The sequence below is a fragment of the Tauraco erythrolophus genome, chromosome 2, assembly GCF_009769465.1.
Source record: "Tauraco erythrolophus isolate bTauEry1 chromosome 2, bTauEry1.pri, whole genome shotgun sequence".
Lineage (NCBI taxonomy): Eukaryota > Metazoa > Chordata > Aves > Musophagiformes > Musophagidae > Tauraco > Tauraco erythrolophus.
Window position 1 is genome coordinate 47,212,051 of NC_141466.1, and position 23,207 is coordinate 47,235,257.

Below are 23,207 nucleotides of genomic sequence, written 5' to 3' on the forward strand. Positions count from 1 at the left end.
TTCATGTTTTAGAATTCCTTCTACAGTGCATTAAAGATCCTAGTAGTATAGACTCAGAGGATGACTGGACAAGTTCATGGAAAAGAAATCTATCAAGAGCTATTAAACAAAAAGACATGGCTGCTGGAATGTATACCTTTTAAGAAATCACTGAGATGCAGGTCTCAAATAGGAGGGGAGTTTTCTGGCTAAGTCCCTCCTAGGTACCTCCTTTGGCTTGCTGTTGGAGAAAAGATACTGAGCTGAATGAGCCTTTGATCTGACTGAGCACAGCTGTTTGTATTTACTTATTAAATTTACTAATAAAACTGTAAGTCATATCAGAATCTACTTTAAAGAATGAGGGAGATACGATCTTACTAGACATCTCTTCTCAGTCTCACTACTAGTTGCTGTGTTCCTCTGTAGCTGCAGAATGAAAGATGCTACTCACAGACACAACAAGAATAAATGTGACTTCATTTTCATTATCATGATTGCTCAAAATAAATTTAGCATCACTGACTTTACTATAGATAGTTTTGGCACATTTTATAGTTTGCATGTTCAAAACACATGTATCTTGAAACAATTGCTTTCTATGTAAATATGTATATGTATGCATATACGTATACATATACGTCTATATATACGTATAAATATAGCAGTCTTCCACAGAATATATTTCGAGTTACAGGAAGAGAAGTAGTTGTCTTTTTGTTTGTTTCTTGTAGAAGCATTTGAAACTTGAAAAAAGAAAAATCAATGAATCTGTACTTTGCTAGTTCTAATTACTAGATGCTGGTAAGCAGAACAGGGGAAAGGATAGGATAAACATAGTCATGATAAATATAAAGATCAAGGAAAATAGAAGTCCAATTTTTAGAAAGTATTTTGTAAGTTTGTATTTTGTTATATTTATTCAAAATCTTATGGCAAAACAGTACCTGAGTTCTGCTAATTCTTAGTGATTCTACCACGCATTTGATCTCAGCGTTTAAGACAAAATTGCAGTGGTTTAAGTTTTCTTGGTAAGCTCACACTTAAGGGTCGCAACTGAGAAATGTCAAGCCTGAGCAGGGCTGGTGTGGGATATGCAAAGAACCTTTCTAAAATAAAACAAGGCTGAAATCAGTGTAAATAATTTTCAACTACAAGCATCTGTTTTCTTAAGTTACACTTTTTGTATCATAAAGTTAAAATAGCTGTCCTGAAATATCTTCTTACAGACAATATATGACAGAAAATTAATGCTAGTAGCATAGTTTATATTCATATTAACAATGCTGTGTGTCACACCAATAAAATTTTGGCAATCTAATTCACCTTTAATTTTAAAATAATTCAGTGTACTGATATTGTACTCAACCAAGGAATGCAGGTCTTGTGAAAAATGACAGCATTAGTTTTTTTATTTGACGCAAGGGCCAGAGCTAAAGTGAATTGCATGGGTAGATTTTCAGTTAGGGTGTATTCAGTCATATTCAGCCTACATTCTCTTCTGTGCTTACATTCAGCCCAGCAGAGCCACTTAAAGTCTGCTGATATTAATATGCTTTTCATATTTTCTTGTCAATATGTTCAGTTTCTTTACTTGTTCTTATTCTTTGTTTCTGAATTCCCTGGACTTTGTTGACTCTGCTATTAAGGCACGCACAAGAAACAAAGTATTCTTAGTTATTCTTATCGATGTCTTCTTACTGGTGTGTGGTGTTTCTGCAGTCAGAAACTGCATTTTTTGTGGAATGTTACATTGCCAACTCCTGTCTAATTTGCTGCCACCTGTCACCCATAAGTCTCTTCATTCCTGCTCTCCAGGTATATCCTCCTTCTGAATCTCTCTTAAGTGATTTGATACTGAATTTACTCCTTGACAGAGCTGTAACATTTGACAGTTCTGAAGGTTTTAGACTTACATATATTGACAAAATAGGTATTATACAAATAGCAGCTGATCCTTTTTTCCCAATATTGCTCTGTTAACGTACTTGATGTCTGAACTGGGCAGGGACAGAGCTAGAAAGATGTCAGTTTTCTGGGCCTGCAGAGCTCTTAAAGTCTCTGAGTATTACTTAATTCAGAAGAGATCCTCTTTGCAATTGTCAGTGTGCAGCAATGAGATTGCTAAGAGTATTAAACTTCTTCGAGGAATTTTACTGGGGTTTTTACTGAACACTAAGTAAATAGTATGTATTTATATATGTGCATATTAAATTAAGAGCAAACTTAAATAGCATTTCACCTTAATCATTTTCCTTTACGGTTCTCCTTTGCTTTATGTTTCTTGGGTACAAAGTGGATAGACAGCATGTTTGGGAATAGTTTCAGAACTGGAGGGATGTATATACAGGAGAGCAAAGCCAAACTGGAGAAAGAAAGGGCTATGGGTATAAGAAATGCTTAATTTAAACAGGGGTAATGTGTTGGTTGCCTTATTTATCATTTGGAGTTTGTTCATTTTCCAAGAGAATAATGCACAATGATTTGAATCTACAGTAAGGAGTACAAAACACCTTTTGGAATAAAACTGGGAGCAATCACTGACAGTTGAAAAACTTCTGTGAGTAAGTAGCAAGTGCCTCTGTAAGAAGGCTGCTGAGCTATGGCATTTTGGGGATAGGAGGCCTCACTTACTACCCCAGCAATATTCAGTTTTGCCTTAAACCAGCTGTAGAGTTTCCTAAGAGATTGGGGAGGTAATTTGTTTATCTCCCTGGAAGTCAGAAACGTAGGTAACATATTGCATTTACATATGCAATTACATGGGATGTATTCCATTCTTTGTACACCAGAATTGCAAATTTCGGCTCCTAAAAGGTGGTTCTGTCTTTGATAGATTTCAGACTTGTACTTGATAGCTCTTCTCTTTCAAAGCAACCCTTTCACACTGAGTGGTAGTGCGGAGAAGGGATTTGGAGAAGTACTGAGACGACTCAATATGAGTTAGCTGCAGGAAGTCTCGTTTATTGCGCAGTTCTTATTGCTTATATAGACAGTATTTGCCAATAATCCTGAGACCACACCTTTTCTACACCATTATTGGATGATACATACGCTTGTCATATTTAACAGCTTATTTCAAACAGGTACCCGCCTAGCGAAGCTCTGCTCTAAGCAAACACTACTCCCTTATCATACTGCATAGTTTTCTTATCCTTAACTTCAAGGGCATTCTGCCCTTGAGGCCTAACTTTAGAGCTCCAGTCTCTATTTACACAGGATTTTCTTCGTGCAGTCTCTTCAAGGATCTGCACTCCGACATGGTAGGAAAGCTGCTGTGCAGCACAGCTTGCAAGGGGTTCTTGGTTTACACAAACCAGTTTCTGGATGTTGGTGACTTGAAGTAGCTCATTAGAGTGTTAAGGTGGTGGGCTGTCACTGTAATTTTCCTTTTGTGTCAGAACATTATTTCTCTAGTAATTAACTTATTTTAAATTGCTTGTGACACTTGTATGGTGTTTCCCCTGTGGTTGTAGGAAAAGAAATACAATGGAAAGCATCTGCAAGAATGCAGACAAGTTCCAGTGAACAGTACATAGCTGAAGTTTTCATGCTAAGTTCATGGTGTAATAGGTTCCTTTTTTGGGAATGTTTAACAACACCAATGTTTTATTAAAGTAATGTGAATCAATTGGTAGAATGTATTAGAAAAGATTTTTACTTCAAAGACCTCCTGAATCCCCATAGCCTCTTTATCTATTCATTAGATTTTTGTTATATTTGAAATTTAGTAGAAAATTATTACTTATTAGTTCTTTAGTTTTAGCAGCAAATCCCTTTTATTAAATCTATTTTATTAGAATTTAGAAACCTCCCACCAGCATTTGACAGCACTACTCTGAAAGATTCAGTCTAAGAGACCTACTGCTGGGTAGTTAAAAATAAAATTGCAGCCTGAAATGCTTTTCTGGTTTAGGTATAACAATAAAATGCTGGGATTATACTTGTTCTGAAGTGCTTAAAATTCATGTAATAATCCAAGCATTGCAGTGCATAGAATGTCCTTAAACTTTTCCCTGTTCAAATATTTCATTATCATTTTTCTCCAGCTCTGAGCCAGTACAACTATTGTGTATGGGATTAACAAAATCAAGTAGGAAATTAGCGAGAGTGGGCACTGTAAGTCAAGGTTTCTTGCTGAGTACTTCCCATTAATGAGCTACCATATCCTCATAAGGTCTGTAGGATGTACAAACGAGACACAAATGCCTGCTGAGCAAACCCTTAGTGTTTTTTAAAAATCCTAAAAAAAACATTAACACTCTCCTGATCACAATACACATGGCACTAAAAATATTACACCACCAAAATCTTGCTGTTTTCAAAGTATAAAAAGCTTAATGTTGGTTGCAACAGAATGTATAATAAATGTGTGTCTACATTTTACTCTCAGTGTTGAAAGTATGTTTCAAAACAGCAGAAACTCTAATGCTTTAGTATTTATATAAAAACTTTATAAATAGCATTCACCTAAAAGCTCTGAGCACTCTCTGGCATTAAAACTGTCGGTCTCTTGAGTTTATGGCATCAAGGCTAGTGCTTAAATTTCACATTTGGATGAATAAAGCATACATTGTTAATACTACATAGCTTCAAATAATGATTCATTGCATAAAAAGATGGTAGGTGTCAGAAAATACAGTGATGTGAGTTTTGAATCCAGAGGGAAGAATGGTATAAATGCAATTTTACGTGGTGTTTGTAATCTAGAAAAAATATTATAAAATTAAGTTTACATATAGTTACTCATTTGAGAATATATACGGAGGGAAGGGAAAAAGACCAAAATATGTATTTTCCTTTCCTCTTTTTCAGGTCAGAACTGTGGAGGCTTAGTACAGGGACCAAATGGTACTATAGAAAGCCCTGGATTTCCTCATGGTTATCCAAATTATGCCAACTGCACGTGGATCATTATCACAGGAGAACGTAACAGGATACAACTGTCATTTCATACTTTTGCCCTTGAGGAAGATTTTGATATTTTGTCAATTTACGATGGACAGCCACAGCAAGGCAATTTAAAAGTGAGGTAAGGTAACCTTTTTTCCCTTATTTATTTCTTCCTATCTCTCTCTTTACCTCTCTCTTTCTCTCCTGAATAGATGATCTGATGATATGTTACAACTACATTGTGTTTCCTTAGTTCTTCCCCACTCAAGGGGGATAGCAGAGTCCCAAGATCTCACAAAAAAAGACGTTAATCCAAGTTTTAGATCTTTATGGCCCTAGCTTATGTACCAGTAGCATCAGTTGTACTTAAAATTTACACAGTTCAAGGTCAGTTTTGGTAAAGGCCCTCAGCATAGGAGTATCCCAGGTTGCAGTAGCTTATTTTTGTTTTTCTGTCCCCCGATGGAATCTAGATTTGGCCTAGGGACCCTTTCCTAAGGCACCTGCCCCCAGTTTTTGAAAGAACTCTTACTGAGATCATGCTTACTTTTCTACCATGCCTACAATATTTGAATCAGAGGATGGGTATGCTGGTTGTGCTAACAGCGTCCCAGAGTCTCTCACCAAATGTGACACTGCAGCTGTGGTGGGCAGTACAGTAGTTTGTGAGAGGCACAATCTCCTTAGTGAGTGTTAGGCAACTTCTGGAGAGGCTTGCCACATTAAGTCCTTCAGGTGACTGTTGTCTGCCATGTAAATGACTTGAGCTGTAAATTGTTTGGCTTGGCCAAAATTCAAATTCTTCTCCATCTCTAAGTAAATACTATTATTAGGCAATTAGAGACCTTTAAATCAGAAATTGGGGTGTCTTGTATGTCCAAATACCACTGAGGTTACAAAGAGGCTTTATGGAAGTTTTTTCATCTTGAAGCTTTCCATAGCTTCAGATTTTGATGCATTAATTTAGTTGGTGTCTTGTTTTGGGTTCTTCAGTCATTTTCTGGTTCTGGACTGCAGAGCTGGAAAGCAAGCATTGCTTTCAGTGCTGCTCTGTCATTTTTTGTTCAGGCATGATGAGATTTATGGGGTACTGTAAAACACTGCTGTCTGTTCTGTTGTCTGATTACTCTTTTACATGCTGCTGATTTATATCATATTTCTAAAACAAATGTGGGTACATCACCAATTTGTTCCGCGCTTTAGTGGGTATCGTATTTTTGACGCAAACAGTGTTCTGATTGATTGTTGACTTGGTTCAAAAAAGTTTTGAAAACTATGGAAGGTAGTACACAGCTACCGATGCTTGAGTTGCACAGTGTATGTGCTTCATTTACTGTACTTAATTGACCTTTAGTGCATGTATCACCTTTATGCAAGGATTAATATTCTTTTTTCAGTCAAATGGTTTTATTATCAACAGCTAACGTGTGCTTGTTTTGCACTAATCTGTTCATAGAAAATTGATGATATTCTGTGGCTATGAGCATAGAAGGCAGAAATTCCTAAGTATGATCTTAATCCCATTGAAGTCATTGTAATTGCCACTAATTTCAGTAAAAGAAGGATTTAATTTCCAGCTTCCAACAGTGAAGCAGACATTTTATTTGTCCTTGCTTCTAATTGCCAATTAGTTACCTTCATAAATGAAATCATAAGGAGAAAAGCATTTGTAGGCTTTGCAGCACACAGAGGTTAAAAAAGCAGAATTTGAATGACAGGTTTCTGTTGACATGTATCATACCCTGTGACATACCCTTTGTTGCACAAAGCACATTCACAGGTGTACCCCTCTACAATTGCACATTTCGAGACAGTTCTCATAGCAGATATTGGAAAATTATAGTCTTGCTTTTTTAGCTAACAGCACGCAAATGCAAGAGAGCATCTTTGAACTTCTGCTTCAGGGTATGCTTTTATTTTTCATAGACAAAAATACTCTACTAGATTTTTGGGTCATTATATTTCTTTAGCCATTATGCAAAATCTGTCGTTTTCCTTTAAAATAGCTGTATAACTATATAGCTCTCGCAAACTGTAATAATTAAGTAATATTGATCTCATTTTTTGTATAGTACTTTTCAGCTGCTAAAGCAAAATTAATAGTACATTCAAATAGTTTACACTATTGTATTCAAGTAGTTTACACTACATATTGATTGTAAACCTAAGAAAATAGAAACACATATAAAATATATTGAAGTGATAAGGGAAAGGAATAAACTATTTTAAGCTGTTTGTGTAGAGGAAGAAAAGAGAAACCGGTAATTGTAAGATGTATATGAACTTCTTTGCTTAGTGCATTATTAAAGCATATACTGATTTAAAGGATAAATTATACATGGCAGCGATCATAGATTATTGTAAGATGTTCTGAGGAGGTTGGGAAGTAAGATAGTAGCAGGAAGAACAATTTAAACAAAACGTAAGGCACTAAAAAGTGCTATCTTATGTCTTCCTATTTTTCTGGGTAAAACCCAAGTAGCGTTCTGTCATTCTGTATAATTACTGAGATCTGTGGTCCAAAATTGTCCTTAAAAAGATTGCTTCAGCTGTTTATTTTTATCACTGTAAAGTTCATAGAACACAAACCAGAATTGGATTATGTGTGTGTATATATATATATATATATGCATAAAAAAGAGGAAAAGTGAAATTCTAAGTCTAATGCCACCTGTTATGATAATGCTTTGTAGGGTACAGTAGTCTTAATTGTACAAACAAACATAAAATTTGATAATTGATTTTACTATATATTCTAACCAAAACAGATGTCTCAATTCTATGTTATTGAAAAAAAACTTATCGTAAAGCTGAAGTGTTGCATTATCAGTTGATGGGGAAAGATTTCAAAATACAGCCAAATTCTAATTAAGCTGGGAAAAGATGTAAAATGTATTTTTTAAATTGTAAAAGACTTGTCATTTGTTATACGTGGTTAACCATCAGCACACAGAATTCATATGGATGAAACGCTTGTGGAGCAGAGATGTAAGTGTGGTGCAGTGAGATAACAAAGTTATTACTCAGTTGTATTCCTTGTGGATTATTTCCCTAAGTAAGAGTTGCATTCAGTAGTCCAGTGTAGTTCAGGTGCTAGCAAACATTTATCTTGACTTTTTCTTTGTTGCGTGTATCAGACGTCGTAGTAAATGTTAATATTTTTTAATAGAAATGAGAAATGTATGAATGGGACATAGGGAATAGGAACACAGGCCAGCTCTGAGGAAGATCAATGTGTAGGCAGATACGAACTGACAATATTGACCTAGTGACTTGTGCACTGCCAATAGGTACATTACCTTCCATGAGCAAGTGAATTCAAAACTGACATTTCAAGAGTTTATGGATTTCAAAAGTCATTTCAGGGCTGATTGTACAACATACATATCTTCCACAGCTGAACAGAGAAAAACGCTCATTAATCTTAGCATAAGTCTTATCACAGTATATTTTTCCTATGTGCAGAATTCCTGAATAGGTGTTTCACAGAGAGATATAGGGAAAAGGTATCAGGACTGGGTGAATAGAAGCGCCTGTATCAAAACCTTTGTTGCTGAAGAGGTGGAGTGGGATGTAAGTGGAATGTTAAGACCTTGAACTGTGAACGGTACAAACATGGTGAGCTGAGACTTTGTATATGTGATTGGCGTTATCTCAGCTTATGGCCTAAGATTCCACATTTTTTTCTATGTCAAATACAGGTAAGTGCTGTAATCTCTGCATTACTGTGCTGTCAGTAAAAGTTACTTTTTCAGTGTCACACACTCAGTTTACCTAAGAGTTAGTTACGGAAGATCTGTGCAATATACTCTGGAATATTCTTTTACAAATAACCAATTTAATCTTTCAGGCAGTCCTGAAAAACTCTTAAAAATGGATTCCAAGCAATTTTGTTTATTCTTACACAGAAAAGCTGCTAATTAAATTATATACGCAGATGGGAAGATGCACATGTACAGACATGAATATTTTTTGTTGTGTTTATACGCTGTCAGTGATAGTTATTTTGGACATACATGATGTATATTATTTGGAAAGTGATTTTAAAATGTCTGCTTGCCTTCATGGTTTCTCATGCCTTCTAAGCATTATTTAGTTTACTGCAGCCTAGGTAATAATGGAATAGATGCTGCTTGTTATTACTCATATTAGTTGAAATAAAATTTTTGTTTTAATGGAGCAGTAGTGCAAATGATGGAAGTTGCTAATGGAGCATGTAATGAAAGAAAGCGTACCAAAAATTTTCTTTCAAGCATAAATACAGTGTATGTTAAATAGCAACATGTTCCCTCTGCTTTCTTGAATCATGTAGAAAGACTAGGAATTAAATATGAATTCTTCACAGTATTCACTTTTTCCAGTCTCCAGCAAGCAATAAACCATATGTATATTCTGCACTTCATAATCCAAGCATGGAGATGAAAAAATGTCCACTGAAATGAAAGTTTGGGCCCCTGTGTACTATTAAACCTCTTTTATCTTAACAAACCAACTTTTAGAATGTATCAACACATTTTTTATTTATTTATTTTGGGTTTTGGTTGTTTATTATTTATTTGTTTCTTCAGAAAAATATTTGTATCTTCTTTCTCTCCAGGATCAAGAGAAAAGTGAAGCAATTAGGGAGAGATTGACTTTTCTACAAAACTGCTGACACTGCAGCAGCAAGAGCTTTGTTCAGTTTACAGTTAGGTTTTTTTTCTTCCTGATGTAAATGTCCTATGTCCTTTTTTTTCACCTTTTTATTGCACCACGTTTTCTACAAGTTGATTTCAACATATAGTATTTGTGTGTGTGTGTGAGCTGGTGATTTTGTGAAGAAAACAGTATAGGAATGAGTATAGTAGCCATCTTTTATCCAGCTGAAGGTTATCTACAACACAGCACAAAGTGACAGAAACTGAGATAGTGTTCAAGTTTCTAAAACAAGATTATTGAATAATTTCACCAGGACATTCTGGTATTTTGTACATCTGTAAAAAAAGAAAACTGTTATTGTATGATTATGCAAAACTGGGTTCCTGCCACTAGAGATTCCTATCAATGACTATCATTCCCATTTTTATGTTAAATCAGAGTTGTCTTGGCTTTTTCACCTATTAAAGTATTAGGAAGAAGGAATCATTTATAGTCGAGGGCTAAAATGTGATTCATTGTATATCACATAGCTATTTTAGGAAAGAAATGAAACTATGTCATAATCAGCTAAATGCTGACAGATAGTTTCTGCCAACAGCAAAAAGAGCATGCAATGGAAGGAAAGATAATTTATGTGTGCAATAGTGGCAGGTTCAAGCTCATATATGGCAATTTTTTTTTCACACATGTATAAAAGACAAAAATCCTTTTCCTAAAATTTTTAACTTCCCAATTCAAAACCTTAAGCTTGCAAATTTTGTTGGCAAGCCTACATACTAAAAGGATTTAACGAGAATTTTATTAAAGTCAAATAGGGAGTCTACTTACTAACAACAAGCTACTTCACCAAGAATTATAAGCCATATTAATTACATGTTTTAGGCTGATACTAAATGATGATCAACTATAAAAGAATATAGTACTTCTTTTTTCCAGAATCCACAGAGTGTTGTTTGAACTCCCATCTAAGAAAATACATTTGACATTTAAGGAAATTTTTTTCTGTGAAAAAAAAAAAAAGACTAGATTCATTTAACAAGTCAAAGCAATGTATGAATTTGTACTGCAAAATTCTTCCATCAGTTGCTTAAAGCTTTTGTAATGTACTTGTTTAAGTCGGCACATTTTTCTTTAAAAGATGAATGTGACACTCACCATAATTAAAATGTAGCTGTGCTCAGTTTCTTTGTCCTCTGTGGAGGCAGATCTCTTTTTTTCATCTGAAACTGGCCATAGTACATCTTCAGGGAATTTGCAGGTGTTGCTTCCTTGCCTTTTCCGTACTTTTCAAACTGCACCTATGTAAGTGACAGCAGTGATTTGGTGCATTTGTTTGTAGTGTTTCACTATCAAAAGTATTACTAGTAAGGGACTCAGAAGGGAGAGTTTGGATATGGTTCCATAAAATGTAAATTTCAGTAGTTTTAGAAACTTTAGCATATGTTAGGTAATCTTACTGTTTCATAGCTATACAACCAAATTTGATTGAAGGGGATAATAAAAAAATTGATATATAAACACCTTTCTAATAAAGTATGTATTTAAAGATACCTCATAGTAGCCTGCTGAGTGTCGTGGTTTAACGTGGCCAGCACCTAAATACCACACAGCTGCTCCCTCACCCTCCCTCACCCCTGGGAGCCGGGGAAGAGAATTGAAGGGGAAAAGGGAAAGAGACTCGTGGGTTGGAATAAGAACAATTTAATAATTGAAATAAAATAAAATTTTTGAGTAATAATGATAAAAATAATAATTAAAATTATAATGATATATACAAACGAGTGATGCACAATACACCACCTACTGACCAACACCTGGCTCATCCCTGGTTAATGATACTGAAAAAGAGAAATTCCCAAACCGCAATCCTGGAAAAGCAAGAGTGCTGAAGAGAGAGCCAAAGAGAGCGAGCCCCCTGGCCAACCCTCGTCTGTATGCTGAGCATAATGTTGTATGGAAAATTCCATTGGGCAATTTTGGCTTCAATCTTGAACCTAAACTCAAATCCTAAGCTAGGAGTTGTGGATGCTTTGCTCTGGCTGTGCTTCCTCCCACCTATTTGTGCACCTGGACACTGGCAAACATGGGAAGCTTCTAAGTGTTTCACATGACAGTGTTTTAGAGTAGATCTTTGATTTCAAACGAGGTGCACTTTTGCCTTGTTATTTGTTATTGCATATGGATATATTACCAATAATTAGTTATTCAGCTAATATTGGCTTATTATGACCATCATATTTATGGTCATAATAAGCCAAACACCTGTACATTCCTTGGTTAGTTACTTTTTTTAAAAAAAACCACATTGGATATCCCTATTCCAGCATTTCAGCTACGAAATCACAGAAAATTGCAAGTTGTGCATGTAGGTATACGTATCTAGGTTTTAAAGAGCTCAGTTTACATCTTTACTTTACCTGAAAACTCAGAAGAAGGTTTAAATGTTACTTCAGTATTGGCCAAGTATAAGAAAATCATCTTTCTTGGTATGATGTCTGCTTGAGGGAACTCACATGATTGACAATATTTTATGGAAAGCCTTTTCAATTCTGTCAGACTGATGAGTTTGTAATCTGCAGAAGTTCAAATACTTTTAAGATTTTTTGAACCCTGCTCAGTACACAATTTGATGTTTCATGCTTTTTTTCTGAAGCTCCTAAACCCCCACGATTTGGCATAGTAACGGTATATACAAATTTAGACACTTACTCAAATACGATAAATTCCCATAAGACCTCACATTCATTTTATTCTCAGCTCCTTAGGAACAGGATATTAGAATCCATAAAGAATGCAGATAAACATAGTTTGGGCATTTACAGCTCTTAAAACTTAGATGCACCTTAAAAAGTCTTTTAGTTTAGCTTGGTGATGCAATTGACGCCAAAAATTTCAGACAACTTTCTGACTAAACAAGCAATAACATTTACTTGCATGTTGCTTGTATAATAAGTTTTCATTCTTAAATACTTTAATTTTTGATAGTGAGGACAATTGTTTGCCATTATTATCTGTCGCCTAAACATATATTACACATACAGTATACATAAAGCAGTTTTACATCAGTCTTTATATCAGTCTTTCTTTTATCAGTCTTTCTACATCTCTGATCTTGCTGAAAGAGAGATTCCTTTTTATTTTAGATGATGCATGTTGAATTGACATAATTATATACAAAGCCCTGCTGAGCAGCATCCCAAAATGTTGTGTATACTACGACTATTACAACAGCTCTTGGTAAGAGATCAGTCAGTTCCCTTTGCTTATATTCTGACTGCAAGCTAATAAAGTACAGCCTTTAGAAGATTTGCAGCTGGACTCCTCAATGAGAAGAAAGTCCAGTTGTCAAAATCTGGCCCCTTTTGAGATCTGTTACTGTACATCCTTGTTGTGGGGATTTTTCAAGAGTTTCTGTATAACTACGATAGATAACTTTTTAATCAGTACATTAACTTGTATGCTATAAAGAAATTTTGTCTGCTTGTTTGTTTTAGAGCAGAAAAACGTATTTTATCTGTTAACTGGGAAATTAAAGGGAAAAAAAAGCTTTATAAAATGTAATAACTGATTTGTCATATTTCTGATACCTGTAATTAGGTTAAACTGTGAATCAAGTTCTCCTACTACAATCAGGTAATTACCTGCCTGTCTTTACTGAACCTTGTGATTATTGACTGTATGATCATAGTCTGCTTTTGGGTCACCCTGTGCTGGACCAGGATGTAGTGAATTGCTCTGAATTGCTGCAGTGGAAATTCAGCATCCTCTCCTCGGTGAGCCAGTCAGACACAATCAATTTCACTTGTAAAACAAATTTTCTAGACAAGTATTCTCATAATCTTGCGGCTCCTAATACTACTTAGACTTTCATCAGTTTTCATCCTGTTCGTATGCACAACAGCATCTGCTGACATTAGGGGCTTTGGGTTTTGACAGTGATGTTTTTCCCACTTAATGGAGACTAAAATACACTTCTACTGAAGTCCCAGGTTATTCCTGTGCTTATACTTTCATTTGATTGAAAACTATGTATGCTCATCTCCATTCAACTGAATGAATTTATTAAGAAAACTAACCAGTCAGTGGCTAACTGACTAGAAGTGCATATAATGAGAGTGACACTGATCATGAGGGAAGTGAAGGCAAATTTTGGTAGCAGACTCAATACCAGCTTGGCAGGAAACAGTGCCCTTAGAAGACTTCTTACTCTTGACTGTCTACTCTTTTCATTGATTTATCAATATTCTCTTCCATCTGCAAACCTCATTTATATATTGCTGTCTTTAAGCGAAAAGATCATTTAAAAAAATAAAATTATTTGCTCATCGCCAACCCCTCCCAACATACACCGTTGCACTGTGGTTTCCTTTGCAGAATCTAGTGTGACCACTCTCATGAAAGAAAAGCAAAATGGCAAAGAAAAGAAAATAACAGATGCCAATATTAGAGTGCATGTTTGTCTTATTTGCTAAGACAGGCTAGTCCTCTAAGCCTCTGAATTAAATATGCACAATAAAGCCATAAATAAAAAATTATGATGAATTTTAATATGAAATAATACATAGTATTTAAAAATCCATTTATTACTTTTTGTTTCTTGATATAATTATTTAATTCATGAATTAGAGAAAAAAGTATGTTATAGGACTGGTTAGTAGTACATTAAAGTAAAATCTTATAAAAAACACACAAAAACTGTTCTTAAAACTTGTAATTTTTGACAGTTATATTTGAATGCTTAAGCTAGAAGTCCTAAGGGTATATTTAAAAAAAAAAAAACAAACCACAACTAATTCTAGCAGACTTTCTTTAAAGTATTGAATTACAGAACAGCAAAGCACTGTTAAAATTGATAATTGAAATAATGAAAAACAAGGGACAAAATAATCCCGTTGATCCAGAATAATCCTTACTGATAAGGGTTCTTTGAAATATACCTATAGGTATTAAAGATTCCATTACTGAAAACATAGCCTCCTAAATACTGCCTGCAAAAATGTCCTTAAAGTATGTGTGCGTATCCATTTTTACCTTTCGACACAACTTTCTGCTGATCAAACCTCTCTCAAATAGTACAGCAAGACTTGAATTTCTTTTATTTTTCTCATGGATTTTTAAAACAACTTTCAGCACTTTCCGTGACTTCCATTGTGTTATTTTGTTGAAAGTGAATTTTATCTCTCACTTTCCACAATGACAGAATGACATTAAGATTTTCTCAATCATGCTTTCCTCGCCCCTGGAAATGAGCTGTGTTATATACTGTTTGGGCAAGGAAAACCTTTCATATTCATAGGATTCACAGACAGAATAGCAAGAACATTGCGGAGGTTCATGAGGTGAGGAAGTGAGAACTGAGGAATAATGGGAGGAGGGAAGAGAAAGTGAGAGATACCAGAAACAATGTGTTAAAAAGACTATAGGTATGCTAAACCATGCATTTAGACACATATACCTAATGTACCTCCTGCATGGAAAGACTGTAATTTGGTATGGAAATTGTCTCTGCACCATGCCTACTGTATGCATCAAGTAGCTCAGGGCTGGTTTTGTCCTATGTTATTTCAGAGTATATGGCTGAGCTATTAATTTTGATACAAACTGTATGAACATGGGAAATCTGGTTAAGAAATCCCCATTTGCAATAGAGCAGGCGTATTGTCAATGACAGGTAGGAATTTGTTTATATAAAATTGTACACAACAACATTTAACTTCCAACCAAAATAGCCAGCGACAAGTAGGCTAGGGAATTCACTGGAGAGATATGGAAATTGATTTAATCTCTTGAGTTGCCTGGTTGAAATGAAGGACTTGATGGTAATGTGTGTCTCAGTCTCACTGTCTCCTTTTGGAGCTGTTCTACTTTATCTGAGTAATTCATCATTTATGGCATCAGAAAGAAGCAGCAATTTGGTGCCATATTCCACTGACTAAGGATTCTCTGGGAATGGGATTGAGACTGATTGCTCCTATGCCTTTTTTAGGTAAAGTGGAAGTTTGTACTGTGGCTGCCAAGCTATGGACTATTTTATGGTTGGATTTATCTTTGGCTTTTAAGAGACACTGTGCAAGACCTGATATGTAATGATAGAATGGATTTAAATACTGCTGTTGTAATTTTTTGTGAGGTGGAGAAACTCTTTTGCATTGTGTAGTTACCTACAAAAACTCCTAGTTTCAAAAATCCTTTATGCTGAAGATACATTGCATTGTTCTAAGTGAACAAGTGCAAATGGTCTCTTTACAACCTTCCCGTTGCTTTTTGAAGGGTCAGGTCTAATGCTGGCAAAGGCATTATGAACCCTTCTCCTTACTAGTCACCAAATGAGCTTAGGAAGTTGGAAAGTACGTATCCCAGAAATCTCACCAAATATTTGGAGTCGTAGGCCCTTCATGAGTTTCTCTTTCTGTGAGAACCTTTCTGTTCTATGTATTGATCTACTTTTCCCACAGAAACAGACAATTAATTTAGTCTACCCTTAGTGAGCATCTGACCTAATCACTCTCAGCTTCCCTGATAGTCAAATCAAACAGGCAATTTTAGAGTAATTTATCTAATTTATGTTGCACATCAATTTTAGGCTGAGATGAATTATACCATATAATGCTTATTCTCGTCTTAGGCCATAAAGATTTGATTCTGAGTAAATTGTAGAAAATGTTCTTCCTGTCAGCATGGAGCTGAAATGGGCACAATCCATGCTTTCCTTGTGACTCCTTATATTGAAGAGCAGGTGCAGTATGTAAAAGATATCTCGGAGAAATTCCTGTCTCAGTATTTGAGCTAAGGAACTCCATTGTATTGCAACCCTAAGCTACCTTATATATACCAAGGAAATCTGGTGAACATTTCTAAGCATATTAGAAGCTGCTTTTTCTTCTTTCTCCTTCCTCACACTACATTCTCCTTAATCACCATGAAGGATGGCTTTTAATTGATATGCTGGTCACTATGTGGGAACAGGTGGGAAAGAGTATTTTCTTGTATTCTTAAACAAGTTGCTATGTCCAGTTTATCTAACTTCAGATATTTATAATATTTTAAAACCCTCATATTTATCTTCATGCTAAAAAATTCACGTTCATATATATGCCTTATTTACCGTGCAGGCTTATTTCTTGGTAGTCATAGCCCCTGTAATATGTAATATGCGTTGGAATGAAGTACAGCTCTACACACTGTAGGCACTCTGAGGTGCTTTTGAGGGAACCTCCACAAATACACCTAGTGAGACATTTGTATAGCCTTAAAAGAAAAGTTAGTTTATATGACATATACAGGATTTATTATAGGCTTCCAAGGAAATGCTACCATCGGATCCAACCAAAAATGAATTTTGCAGTTAATAGTCAAATACAAAGCTGAATAAAGTGTTAGTCTCCATTTCTCTTCCTGGAGGCATTTTCCATCTTCACCAGGAAAGATCTGAGCAAGTGCAGTCTCTAGACAGTAGAGATATTTATATATATTTTACATTAAAAGCTGGCTACATTACAGGGTGTTTTACCCTTGTGATACATTCCTTTTTAAAAAATTTCTTACAGAAACAGAAAGCAGGTGGCAACATAACACAAGCAGCTGTTTTCGTCTTCTTCTGAATCTCATGCTTACTGCACTACATTCATTATTACTTCGGTTAGGTGAATCACCTTCCTAACTTCCATCAAATTTAATTTAATTTAATTTAATTTAATTTAATTTAATTTATTTTTTTTTAATTTTGCTTTGGTTGTTTTGTTTTGTTTTGTTTTGTTTTGTTTTGTTTTGTTTTGTTTTGTTTTGTTTTGTTTTGTTAGAAAACAGTGTAAAAATCAGTTATGTCCTTTCCAGGAATGTTTGCGCCTCTTTTCATACCAGATCTACTGGTGCGGTCAAAATTAAATTAGCTTCTTAGGGCAAGAATCTTGTCTTCTGACATCTTCGTTAAATGTTACATCCACCTCCAGTATGTCATAATGTGTTTGATGAAGAATAAACAGAGGATGATGAGTTTAATGTGAGACCTCTGTTCTTATGTTTGGTAAGTTCCTGTAGGATAAAAAAGAGTTCTTAATAGATGGATATGCAAATTTTGTGTCTGGTGGCCTACCAACACATACCTTGTTAGGGAGCAAAATCTGAGGGAGATATTGAGCATTTCAGATCTATACTATCCCTTACTGTACTTAAAAATTGTAACAGTTTGGTGTTATAATTTTGAGAGCTTCTCTCAGAACTTTTCTCAGAAAGGAAAGTGAGACAACATCCTTGCTTCATCTGTGGTGATGAAGTAATGAAGTAGGGATTTCCAAGAGAACCACACAAGGATTTCCCTGGACCATATGTTCGCGGATTTAAGGTGAAGAGGAGAGACATAGTCTCATAGTTTATAAATTAGCCATCGCAAAATTGATTAAACTTTCCAATTAAAAATACAGGTTTTTTTTCTTTACATTTAAGCTACCGTATGTCAGAAAATTAAAACAGAAATTCTTTTGTGACAATGAATGCAATCGTTTGTATACTTGTTTTAAAAATCTGCCTTGTTTTTCTCACTAAGTGGAAGATGCTTACACATTAACAATAGAAATTAGAAAAATTATTTTCCTTATAATGGAGGGGGAATACTGTGGGAATCATTGATTAGTAGCATAACTTCATGTAGCAAGAGATGAAGAATTATAGAGATGTTATACAAAACAATCATAGTTAAAATTTATAAAACAAAATAATTATAAAAGGTAAATATGCCTTCTTTTTATTATGACAGAAGCACTGACTAGAGAAAACAGTGATATTAAATAAAAATATGTTTTAACTAAAGTCCAAGGCATTATTACTTTTAGGAATTCACTCCATAGGGTTTTGGTTAGAGTAGAGTAAAATTCATGTGTGATGTTAGATCTGTGAGACAAACATGTGCAGCCAAGTTAGAAAATATCAAGGGAAATGGTAAAGCGATCATCATTTCATGCAAGTTAGCCAAACCACAGTGTTAGGAAATAAACATTTTAGTTCATATTTGTCACATTTCATTTTATATGTCATGTCTTGCAAATGCTGATATCAGCCAACAAATAGCATAATAAATTAATAAGATTGATAACTTTTGTTTGAAAACATATTTCTAGGAAACTATGATACCAAATAGTGGTGCTATTGTGCATGTGTCAAACATTGCGCCGATCACTTTTATGATGCACATCATTTTATTTACTAATTATAATAGGAAAGAGTTCATTAAAAATGTATACCTTTTTCTTAGTTTTACTTTTTCTTGAAAGAGGTAAAGTGCTGAAAAGGAATTTTAAAAAAATTGCCAAGTAGCCTTGAAATTTCAAACACATTCACTGAAAAAGGTTAGCATCTCTCTGTACAGTCAAAGAAGAGTATATTGTTTGGAGGTTAAAAATTATGATGTGGAGCCCTTCAATAAGTGTTCCACAGCACACAGAATGTGAAGCCCTGACTGGCATCTGAGAAGAATACTTCCAGCCCGGCCATAGCTTCATTGTTTTTTCCTGTAGAAATCATAGAAAATGGATGAAACTGAGAAAAGGCTTCCATTCCTTATAAAGATAAAACACCAAGCCATCAAAATTTCCATTATGTGCTATAAGCATGAAAGAGCAAATTGAGCATAAAAAGTCAATGTAAGAATCATGAAAAAGATTTTTGTTTGGTTGTTTTTTTTTCTTTTTAATGTTTTAGGGCCTTTAGCCAGATACTCTAATGTCATGTTGTGTGAAAAAGATGTTAGTCTCTCTGCGTGCTGTGAGATGTTCCAACTTTGGAAGAGGTTGACACTAAGGAAAAAAAATGATGAAAGAATACATTAGCGTGAATAACTCAACGTTCTCTAGTGAGGAAAGAAAAGCAAGTTATTTACATATAAAATAAAAAAAAATTACCCTCCAGCAGTGAATGAGTATCCAATATCAGTTTGAAAAGGGGCCAAGTTTAGGCTTGTGCATGGGAAGTTTGCACGCGAATTCCTTACTTGCAATGAAGGCGGTTGATCGCAGCTTTTAGTGTGCAGTGTGACCTAGCAGTGCATACGCCGACATCTGTGAATAGAAACAAAACTATGTGATTGTGCAGCAAATTGAATTTTAAACTCGATATCTGTTAAACATCTTATCAATAAAGACTAAGGTAGTGGATATTCGGTGCCATTTGAGAAGGGGTGTAAATAAGACCTTATAACGAGAGTAGAAAATGTGGCTTCAAGGAAATGTTCCCAGCTCCAGTTTTATATTGCACTAGTGGTTGCATAGCAGTGACCAGAGTCAGAAAGGCCCAAAGAGCAGTGTGACTGATAGTGCCTCTCTCCGCCCATCATCCAGAGCCTCCACAATTGGTCATGCCTGGCTTTTTTTTTTTTTTTTTTTTAAATCCAAGATTTCTTGAAGCTTTTGTTTCCATCTACCTGAAGAAGCTACTTTTGTTGCAACTTGGGGCTTAGATGGCCCCTTTGTGTTTTACCTATATTTTTCCTGATCTTATTTCAGGTTTCCCACCTGTGATCTTCCCACATCTGCCAAAATAAAACTTGCGTTATGCACTTATACTCAGTTGTCATTTTTTCATTAAGAGAGAGTATCTTTTAAACATGAGTATTGTGTATCAGCAATTGAGAAGATGTCGACCTGGAGAAAAACTGAAAAAAAATGCATTTGAGTGGATACAAACTAGGTCAGTGAAACTCTCAAAGTTTTAGAAACTATGCTCTTTTTTTTTTTTTTTATTTCAAGAAGCATAGGATTCAACAACCAAAAAGCAAACAAACTCTGTAGACGCACGGGATTTGTCTTGCAAAGAGATAGAGGACACAAAGGTATTTTATTCACAAGCTAGGCTTTCAGAATCTATCTTCAAATGTTTACTCCAATTATGACATTTGAGAGGAAATTGGAAAGCACAAAAAACATATGAAAGGAATAGTTAATTAACTAACATGATTTCAAATATATGTTGATATAGATCCTAGAGAAAGCCTAGTTTAAAGTATACAAAGCATTTAAAGAACACTTCTTCTACATTAAACAAAATCCTATGGAAGGATTCCATGAGAAAAATAGAAAGCCAAAGCCGGGAATTCTGAATGCTGCTTCTGAAATCCTCATTTTTAAATGCTGCGCTTCTCCCATTCCTAAAATGAAAAAGAGCAGAGAAGCAGAAAAACGGTTTGTTATAGTTGTCATGGGACTATATTCTACCACAGATCATCAAAAATATACGATGCCAGAGAAACTAGAAAGAGGAGATGCAGTTCCTATGGATTCAAGTAAATAAATAATTTGTGCTATTATTGAATTATATATTTTCAATTTTAAAATAAAGCACTAATTTCTAACCTAATAAGGAGCACAGTGATTCGTTTTATAGAAGACAGTTTTCAAAGCTATTCAGTATATTTGGTAGCTTTTTACTAACTGTTCAAGCTTGCTTTCATAGTATAGTCTTGTCCTCATTTATTTTTTGTTGCTGCAACCATTAATCATAGGTTCTCTCATTCTTTTCATGAAGGCTTTGCCAAAAAGAAAGCTTGTCAACTTTAGCATTTCAAGATACAGAGCACAGGAAGGAAAAGTTTTTTTAGTATTATACAATCTTTAGGTTTTAGTACTGTTCCGCTATTTTTTCTTTGTCTGTTTTAAATCCTCTGTCTTGTCACTGACGGAGAGAGAGGATTTTTTCTGCACCCCGTCTGAATAAGTCTTTAGGAGCTTATAAGCACAAGATAGAGCCGATAGTATCATCTTCTCAAGAGAAATGTGTTAACTCATTCTTGCCAATGCTCGGAGACGTTGCTCATCTGTAGGAAGACTGCCTAAAAAGAAGGATGAATATGCTTAGCTAAAGCTTTAGGTAAAACTATCTATCTTATTTCATGGCAATGATATTTTAGGAATCATTTTATGACTTTAAAATTACTTATTCTGCTTATTTTACATAGTTAATACAACTAGAGGCACTTGGCATCATATTGTGGAAGTGAATTATGATGTATACTGATACAGTATTGATATAAGCAGATAGAGTTTGAGTTATTGAATATACAATTTGAGGTTTAATTATAATAAGAAATTTACATATTGACCCTATGCTTGATTTTTCAAGTGGACAGCTGTAAAGATGAATCCAATAAACCATCTTTGCCTGTTTTAATAGTCCTTACTGGCTGTATTTACATGCTGTATTGATTAGTATGTAGATTTAATAAAGTTTATTCATTGCAGAATTGAATTGAAAAGACTTCACTTGTTGTTGTATTACCTTTTTCAAATTCTGTAGTTGAAATCGCTTAATTGGGCAAGCATTTCAGTAGTTCATAAAACTGTATTTAATTTGAGAAAAAAACATGTGGAGAGAATAACTCCATTACATGACACAGGATATGCTACATTACTGAATGAACGGACCTAAATAGCCGCATGTATCAGAAATCCAAATCTCAGTTGCCTGACATCCACTCAGTTGGAGTCATTTTAACTCAATTTAACTAAATAATTGTTTTGTTCAAAGAATGGAAATTTTACATTAATTCTATCGTAATTCAGTGTGATAGAGTTGAAGCAAAAACCTCGGTCAGACAGCCAGCTCTTTGAAGCAGGAGACTTCCTAAGAGATTTTTCTACTTTTTAAAATATCAATCTCTGTTTTATTGTTTGTGAAAAATAGTATCTTCTTTAATAGATGTTCTCTTACTAAATGCTTTAATGTTATGCTGGGTTTATGTGGTGGGGTTTTGGTAGCAGGGGAGGGACTGCAGAGATAGCCCCTGTAAGGAGCTGTGAGAAGCTTCCCCAAAGCTGGTCGGACCGATCTCTGGCCAGGACCGAGTCAATCAGTTCCTCTGTGAATGCCATATTTAAGAAGGGGAGAAAAGAAACTGAACCTGGTGAGATGAACACTGAAGAGAGGGGGGAGGCAGAGGGCTGCCTCCCTCAGCCTCCTGGGCAGGCGCTGCCCATGCTGGGCCGCCACCACTTGGCTGGAAATGGCTGCAGCTTGGAGAGCTCTGAAGTGCCTCCCCTTCGGGCACCTGCTGGACGGAGTTTGTCCTGCTGGGACTGCCGAGATTTGTTGGGCTGGTCGGGCCCGACGTAGCTGCAGCAGAGAGAAGGCTGAGATGTGAGAGAAACAGCTATGCAGACACCCACGTCAGTGAAGATGGAGTGGGAGGAGCTGTGCTGGAGCTGAGATTCCCCTGCAGCCTGTGGTGAGATGGCAGGCGAAACCCCTGCAGCCATGAGAGACACGGTGGAGCAGAGATCCACCCATAGCCTGTGGAGAACCTCACGCTGGAACAGAGATATCTGCACCTAAGGGAGTTCTTAGAGGATTGTCTCCATGGGAAGGATCCCCCACTCTGCTGATGGTGGAGCAGAAATATTTTCACTGTCCGTGACAAGGGACTCCATGCCGGAGCAGGTGGCTGCACCCTAAGAAGCTGTGACTCCATGGTAAAAGCCCACACTGGAGCAATCTGATGGATAAGGATTGCATCCTGCACAAAGAACTCATGTTAGAGAAGTTTGTGGACTATTTCCCATGAAGAGAGGTCCCACGTTGGAGCAGGGAAAAAGTGTAAGGAGACCTCCCCCTTAAGGAAGGAGCAGCAAAACCAAAGTGTGACAAATTGACCTGCAACACCCCATGTTCTCCATCTCCCTGCACTGCGAGAGGGAAGGAGGTAGAGCTGGGAAGAA

General features: G+C 35.6%; 1 protein-coding gene across 1 annotated transcript in view; it reads left to right on the top strand.

Moving 5' to 3' along the window:
* The window catches only part of CSMD1 (CUB and Sushi multiple domains 1), a 1,221,578-nt gene that overhangs the window by 234,346 nt on the left and 964,025 nt on the right, over positions 1 to 23,207 (top strand). Inside the window, exon 2 of the mRNA XM_086608338.1 lies at positions 4,795 to 5,011. Coding sequence (XP_086464464.1) covers positions 4,795 to 5,011 — 217 coding nt within the window. The remainder of the gene's footprint in view (positions 1 to 4,794; positions 5,012 to 23,207) is intronic.